We start from the raw sequence: 8,715 nt of genomic DNA on the forward strand, positions 1-8,715 counted from the left end.
TTGACTTGTTGGAGTGCTTAATCAGGCATATTTGGTCCAGTGCATGACTGCAAGCTAACCGTTGCTAACATGCTATTTAGGCTCGTTGTATGTACATATTGCATCATTATGCCTCGTTTGTTGGTGTATTTGAGCTCATTTAATTTCCTTGACTTATGTCCTCTGTGTATTTATTTATATTTCCATGTCTCATGACACATTATCTGTATGTAATATTGGCTGCATTTCTGATGTTTGTCTTTGTGCCGATATAGACCACAGCGAATGTTACCCAGCTTGCAAATATTGTAATAAATCCACTAGATTCTAGAACAGTGGTTCTTAAAGGTTTTGAAAGCCACTACTACCGACCACGCAGTCTGATAGTTTATATATCAATGATGAAATCTTAACATTGCAACACATGCCAATACGGCCGGGTTAACTTATAAAGTGACATTTTAAATTTCCCGCTAAACTTCCGGTTGGAAACGTCTATGTATGATGACGTATGCGCGTGACGTCACGATGGCAACGGAAGTATTCGTACCAAATGTGTCACCATACAAACTGCTCTGTTTTCATCGAACAATTCCACAGTATTCTGGACATCTGTGTTGGTGAATCTTTTGCAATTTGTTTAATGGACAATGGAGACTGCAAATAAGAAAGTTGTAGGTGCTATCGGTGTATTAGCGGCTGACTACAGCAACACAATCAGGAGGTTGTGTTGTGTTTGAGTTGGATAGAAGACGCACTACCGTGAGTACAGCTTTGGCTTCCAAACATTTGATCGCTTGCCCGTACGTGCGTGTCGCTATGTGCATGTCACGTATGTAACTTTGGGGAAATATGTTACTTGCCGACTCTGATGGCGGCCGGGGTATCGACGAAAGCTACAACGCCCGCCGCCGCTCCGTAGTTAGCTTCAATTGTTAAGCTTCGCCAAGCTGGAAATTATTAGCCGTGTATTTACATGTTCATGGTTTAATAGTATTGTTGATCTTCTGTCTATCCTTCCAGTCAGGGTTTTTTTAAAATTTTGTTTCTATCTGCATTTGAGCCCGATGCTATCACGTTAGCTCCGTAGCTAAAGTGCGTCAACGATGTATTGTCGTGGAGATAAAAGTCACTGTGAATGTCCATTTCGCGTTCTCGACTCTCATTTTCAAGAGGATATAGTATCCGAGGTGGTTTAAAATACAAATCCGTGATCCACAATAGAAAAAGGAGAGTGTGTGGAATCCAATGAGACCTTGTACCTAAGTTACGGTCAGAGCGAAAAAAGATACACCCTGCACTGCCTCTCTAGTCCTTCACTCTAACGTTCCTCATCCACGAATCTTTCATCCTCGCACAAATTAATGGGGTAATCGTCGCTTTCTTGGTCCGAATCTCTCTCGCTCCATTGTAAACAACGGGGAATTGTGAGGAATCCTTCCTCCTGTGACGTCACGCTACTTCCGGTACAGGCAAGGCTTTTTTTTATCAGCGACCAAAAGTTGCGAACTTTATCGTCGTTGTTCTATACTAAATCCTTTCAGCAAAAATATGGCAATATCGTGAAATGATCAAGTATGACACATAGAATGGATCTGCTATCCCCGTTTAAATAAAAAAAATTCATTTCAGTAGGCCTTTAACCTTATTGGAGGTACCGAACCCCACCAATTTCATATGCGCATTCACCGAACCCTTTAGTGAAAAAATAAATAAATAAAAAATTCAAATTCATGACTAAGTCATATGTTTTTTTTACTGGTGCACAAAATGAACCGTGCATGAACATCCCCTTGTTCAAAGAACAAAACCAACACATGAACTCACAACAAATTACACATCTGCAAATCAGATGGAAAATTAGAGGGAACATTGTTTGGGGGTATCCATAATACGCCGATAGGGAGAAGTTTTTATTTACACGATGATTTGGGTGAGTTGGCCGACTCACCCAACTTCAGGGTTCGATCGAACCCAGGTTAAGAACCACTGTTCTAGAAGAAGACAGCCTGCCGTTTCCTTTAACTAGGACACACACATCTATACCTTTGGCCATTATCAAGCAAATAATTTCCAGGAGCAATCTCACCCTCTGAGAATCCTCCGTTTTACTCATGTTTTTCAATGTTGTAAAAATGCGTAGAATAAAGGTTTGAACATTTCTGTCAACGAAGATTTGCGGCAGCCTGATTTTGATAGTAGGCTAATATAGCTAATATAGACACATCATGTGTAGCATTCATTATAACATAATTTTTTGCGGCTCCAGACAGATTTTTCTGTATTTTTCTTTCAGTATTGCTCTTTTAACACTTGGGGTTGCCGACCCCTTGTTTAGAAGGAGGGTCAGTGTCGAGATGAGGTCTTTTCAGTAGAGGACAAATAACCACTGTTTTGAATGCTAAGGTAACAGTACCAGAGTAAAGTGATAAATTGATAATATTTAGCACTGATATTCTTAATATTGCAAACAGCTCCTTGATGAGTTTCTCAGAAAGCTGGTCGAGTGTACAAGATGTTTGTTTTGTCCCATTAGCGAGCCGCAAGAGTTCTTCTAGCATTACCTTCCGAAAATGACACAGATTTAGGGACATGGTGTCTTTAATCTCTTTTCTACTAAGATTAATTTTCTTCATAAAGAAGTGCATGAAATCATCAACTGAGTGGGTGGAGCCACTGGGAAAAGGCCCTTGTTGGGTTAGCGATGCTATTGTGTTAAGCAAACATTTAGGATACTTTTAATTGAAATAGGTAAGATTTGAGTTATCATTTGTTTTGGCTAAAGCAATAGTGTGTTTATAAGTTATTAAACTATCACTCCATACTGAATGAAAAACCTCTAGTTTGGTTGCATGCCATTTGCGTTCTTGCTTCCTACATGATTGTTTAAGAGCTCTGATTTCTTCCAGAAACCAGGGGGTGCGTCTCTAGGGACCCTTCTTAGTTTTAAAAGTGCTTCATTATCAATTAAGGCTATCGTTGGAGCCCACCTAATTGGGGAACGATGCCATTACCAAGGGCAGTAGGCCAGAGAGTCGTGTTTGTAGCAGCAATAATGTTACGGCTGCTAAAGGATTGGTTATTCTCAAAACGTCAACAATGGGTCAGAACTTCAAATTTTATAAGTGAGTACCAAAACTTTAGAAGTGGTGACACCCCAGAGAAGAACCAAATCCATCATATTTACCGTTGCGATGCGTGGCTTCATGTATTATTTGTGTAAGACCACAACTATCAGTTATAGTCTTGAGCGCTGTAACTAGAAGGTCTAACGGGGTATACATATGGATATTAAAATCGCCCATGATAACTATATTATCTGCACGAGTCACTAGATCAGCAACAAACTCTGCAAATTCGCTGATAAAGTCTGAATAAGGCCCAGGAGTATACAGAGTACTTGAATCCCTACTTTTAACTGGTAACTTATCTGGTAACAGACATCTCCGCCCTGTTTGATCTGAGTTAATGTATGTAATGTAATGTATAATCAATCATTATCATTTGATCGCCCAGCCCTATGAACAACACAAAGATTATGAATCGTAATGTAACACATTGAACTTATTTGTTTTCCTCAGACGTCCAGCAGCTGATTGGTCATCCTGAAGAACTTCCGTCTCAGCTGCAGGCGGGTAGCTCTACTTTGAAGCAGGAAGATTCACAACCACCCTGCATTAAAAAGGAAGAGGAGGAACTCTGGATCACTCAGGAGGGAGAGTGTCTTCTGGGGCCGGAGAAAGCTGATCTCCCCAAGTTGCCACTGACTGTTCTCTCTACGAAGACTGAAGAAGATGAAGAGAAACCACAAGTAGACAACATCTTAGCTCCACTGTCAGATAGTGAAGTTGAAGACGAGGTTGAAGTAACTTTGAGCAGCGATACAGACTGTGAAGGTGATATGAGGACTCACACTGACAACAAACACTCTGAATGCTCTGAAAAGAAGAAATGTAAAACAACTTTGAGCTCTTTAGGAGAAAAAACGTTCAAATCTTCAGTTTGTTGCACAAGCTTTTCTTACAATGGCTGTTTGACTCAACATGAGAGAACAACATTAGGGGAAAAAACATTTATTTGTTCAGTTTGTGGTAAAAGCTTTCCACACCAGACCAGTTTGACTCAACACATAAGAATGCACACAGGAGAAAGACCATTTGAATGTTCAGTTTGTGGTAAAAACTTTTCTCACAAGACTAATTTGAATAATCACATGAGAACACACACAGGCGAAAAAATATTTGATTGTTCTGTTTGCGGTAAAAGCTTTTCTCAAAATAGCTCTTTGACACGACACATGACGACACACACTGGAGAAAAAACATTTCATTGTTCAGTTTGTGGTAAAAGCTTTTCCTACAAGACCAGTTTGACTCAACATATAAGAACACACACAGGAGAAAGACCATTTTATTGTTCAGTTTGTGGTAAAAACTTTTCTCACAAGACCAGTTTGAATAATCACATGAGAACGCACACAGGCGAAAGACCGTGTAATTGTTTGGTTTGTGGTAAAAGCTTTTCTCAAAATAGCTCTTTGATGCGACACATGACAACACACACTGGAGAAAAAACATTTAGTTGTTCAGTTTGTGGCAAAAGCTTTTCTTATAAGGGCGGTTTGACTGACCACATGAGAACACACACAGGAGAAAAACCATGCACGTGTTCAGTGTGCTGTAAAAGTTTTTCTCATAGGAGCACTTTGGCTCAACACATGAAAACACACACAGGAGAAAAAACATTTCATTGTTCAGTTTGTGGTCAATGGTTTTCTCAAAAAGGCAGTCTAGGTGACCACATGAGAACACACACTGGAGAGAGACCGTTTAGTTGCTCAGTTTGTTGGAAAAGCTTTTCTAACAAACAGTGTTTGACTAGACACAAATTTAAACACACGGGAGAAAAACCATTGAGTTGTTCAGCTTGTGGCAAAAGCTATACTCAAAGGAGACATTTGTGTCGCCACACAAGGACTCACAGTAGAGAAAACATCTAGTTGTTCTGTCCTCAAAGTAACATCATGTCCAATCTCCTGAGAACACATTTAATTGCCTTGTAGGTTGTATCCACTTGACCTTACACCCAGCTCATTATTAAATATGTGGGCGACATTTTGCCTTTTTCATAGAAAAACGCCCTATGATTGTGTTGTTTCAGGCTGGTCGAACTATTCAAATAGCAAAAAGGATACAATTATCTTTAGAGTTCCCCGAGAGGAAATAAAGAAGGGCGAAAGATGGCAAGATTTTACGAAACGACGACAAGAAACGCGCAATTTTGCAGTTAACGGTTGGTTTGATATACTTGAACAGTTTAGTATGTCCCATTTAAATATTGTCATGATTTTGGTTGATTTTTAACTTGTTTCGGAGCTATCATAACGCACTTGTTTGTAAACCACCAACTTGACAAGTCCAAATAAAAGAAAGCAAATGTGAGCAAAACATAAAAGAGTTAAGTTCTTACTAAATGTAGCAATCATAAATGAGGATTGCAGCACGTAAACAATGTTGACATATATAGTTAGATTTTTATTAAAGACAGGAAAACCATGCGTACTCGTGACAACATTAACAAGGCATTGTGGCCGAAAACCTCTTTCACAACCAGCCAGGTGTATTCTCCTAATGAGTGGTTAACATAATGGGAAAATGAAAAACTTTGAGTTAATGCTATCGAGTGCTACTTTCAGTTTGTTTACAAGGGCGCGTCCTCGCCAGACACAAAGTAAAATCATGAAATGCAAACTTACCCGAGCAAAAACGGTGCATAGTTATCCCAGAGAGTCTTGATACCACTGTCCTTGACCCAGCCACACACAAAGAAGTTGTAGACCTCCATGCTTTTCCACGTTTTCATCTGTTTTGTCGTGTAGAATGGGGTCCGGAGCACCAGATAGTTCGACATGTCTGGGAACACGACCGACAGATAATCCCTGATATCACTCGACAAATCGTATTTTGTATGGGGATAGATTTCATTGCATACTTTGATTTATTTTGCTCGTATCTGCTTTTAACGGTAAGATCTAGGCCCCTTGCGTACTCCGATAGTTTGCCACTGTTTGCTGCACAGCAGCCATGTTGCTATTGTTGTTGATGGAGGTCATGTGCTCTGCGAAATCAATGCGCAGAGGAAATAAATTGCTGATACAAATAACTTAAATTGACCAAAATATTGTAATTATTACATGATATTATATACAATAATTGTATATATAATATTGTTAGTAGATTTAGATTATTTTAGAAGGCTTTATTGGTGGAATAGGTGACTTCCTATAACCTGCCTTGTTGGCGCCTCATGCTAGCAGTTTTTGACTATTAGGAACACACAGAAAATGGAAAGACATGTGCGCTTCTCTCACATCATGTGCAGTTTTCCTTTAACATGAAGGAAGAGTTTAAATTTAATAATTGGACATATTCCAATGGTTTGTGTCAATTTAGCCAAAAAGATAAAACAAGATCTTAAATGTTATTAGATTTTAAACATAACAAGAGAAGGAGGGGCTGTGTACGTATTATACAAATATTGTGGTATTAAGGTTTGCAAAGGTATATAATGTAAATATTTAGATAGTATAAATAATGTTTTTTTTGTTTACAACTCACACTATACACAGCAAGGTGCAAATTATGTGACATAAACATTCAGCAGTAACACAAGCAATGTATTTGAGATTAGATTACAGCGTATATGTTGTATTATGGAGAAACTAATGTAGTTTGTTTTAATATGAAAAAAATGACATTAAAAGTTTTTAAATAGCATACATTTGTCTTGTTTTTTTACTGGGGTAAGAAAAATGGCGTAAATTATAATGAGTGTCGTATCAAATCAAAAAATATCTGCAATTGCCAATCAGCACTTGGTTTAGGAATAGGAGTAGTAGAAGAGGAAGAGCATGGACCTGAAGGGGCTGATGTTTGGCGCATGCGATCAGGCAGATCCGGGAAGCAAAAAGACTCATGGTGGCGATTGGAGGAGGTTTTTACAAGCTTAATGATAGCTGGAAGAAAGTTCTTGGATCATTTTTGTGATAATAAAAACATCAGTAACACTCTGAGTTTAGATATAGAACTTGCCCAGCAAAAACTGTTGTGTTCTGCAGAAACTCTTTCCCTCATATTAACTTTAAAAAGATTTAGACTGAACATAACACATTTTTTTTTAAAAACAAGGTTAATAACTACTCATCAAAATTACTCACAAGTTCTACTTTTGTAACCCACTCCTATCCAAATCCACACAGGATGTTTCTCCAGCATGCATCTTGAAAAAGAAAACATGTATTTTTTTAAATGTCATATCTCCAAATTGTTCTGGACGGAACTTTCTGTTGTACTGTTTAGTATTCGTAATAATACACTTTTTGATTTTTAAAGAACAAATGTTTGTCTACAATGTATTTTTCTTGTCCTGCTGTTCAACTTTTATGTCTACTAAGACATTTGCATATTCACACATCCAGAGTAATGTCATGTAAATCAAATATTTGTTTATTTTTTATTCTGAAATTTAAAAAAAAATCTACTCAATAATATTGACAAAGGGTTTATATATGGTTTATATGTGCTTTATATATATATATATATATATATATATATATGTATATATATATATATATATATATATATATATATATATATATATATATATATATATATATATATATATATATATATATATATACATATATATATATAGGGCAGCACGGTGACAGAGGGGTTAGTTCGTCTGCCTCACAATACGAAGGTCCTGGGTTCGATCCTGCGCTCGGGATCTTTCTGTGTGGAGTTTGCATGTTCTCCCCGTGACCGCGTGAGTTCCCTCCGGGTACTCCGGCTTCCTCCCACCTCCAAAGACATGCACCTGGGGATAGGTTGATTGGCGACACTAAATGGGCCCTCGTGTGTGAATGTGAGTGTGAATGTTGTCTGTCTATCTGTGTTGGCCCTGTGATGAGGTGGCGACTTGTCCAGGGTGTACCCCGCCTTCCACAACTGTAAGCTAAAGCTGTATTTGCTGCTTCCATAAACCAATTATGACCAAGGCATGTATCCTAACTTCGTTTCACAACATACATGCATCACTGCTTTTTCAGAGATGTAGCATAATAAAATAGAAACAGTTCCTAAAAAAGATGTATATTGGCATTTACCTGCGCGGGAAAAAAATTACTAACTACATCATTCCTGACCATAAAATCATGCTACTTTTGTGTTAAACAAATGCTTTGCGGGTAGTCTTAATGAAGGTCCTTACAAAAGGAGAACTGCACACGTTTTTGGAATTTTGCCTATCGTTCACATTCCTTATGAGAAACAAAAACACACGTCTTTTTTAAAAATAATTTTAAACATAATAAAAAACGCTTGCAACAGGTAGTCACCATTGTAGCCTTCAAAGCCTTCGAAAATAACTTCAAAACCCTCATCAACTGTCAGAATATTGTATCTAAGTTATCACAAAACTTTGTGTTTCCATGAGTTCCCAGCGAGCAAACAAAAGCTGTCTTTGATCTTACCAAGCAAGAGGCTTGTAAAACTCCACTGTGTAGGATGGGAAGCGACATGAAGTTGTTGGGTTTCTTTGATCTATTGTGATCCACAGGAAGATCTTGTCTTGACCCGAGATCTACAAAGTGGAGAGGAAGCAGGACCTGACACAAGCTCCAGGCATCTTTTCTTTGAACTGTTTTGTGACCAAGGGCGACGGCTGTTTACAACC

General features: G+C 38.2%; 1 protein-coding gene across 1 annotated transcript; it reads left to right on the forward strand.

The window, feature by feature from the left end:
- Positions 1–3,078: 3,078 nt before the first annotated feature.
- On the forward strand, positions 3,079–6,587 carry LOC133632109 (zinc finger protein OZF-like). The gene is made up of 2 exons (XM_062024344.1): positions 3,079–3,082; positions 3,561–6,587. Exons 1-2 carry the CDS (start codon positions 3,079–3,081, stop codon positions 4,976–4,978), a joined length of 1,422 nt encoding a protein of 473 aa, XP_061880328.1. The 3' UTR covers positions 4,979–6,587.
- Positions 6,588–8,715: the final 2,128 nt, after the last annotated feature.

This window comes from Entelurus aequoreus, linkage group LG17 (assembly GCF_033978785.1).
Source record: "Entelurus aequoreus isolate RoL-2023_Sb linkage group LG17, RoL_Eaeq_v1.1, whole genome shotgun sequence".
Taxonomy (NCBI): domain Eukaryota; kingdom Metazoa; phylum Chordata; class Actinopteri; order Syngnathiformes; family Syngnathidae; genus Entelurus; species Entelurus aequoreus.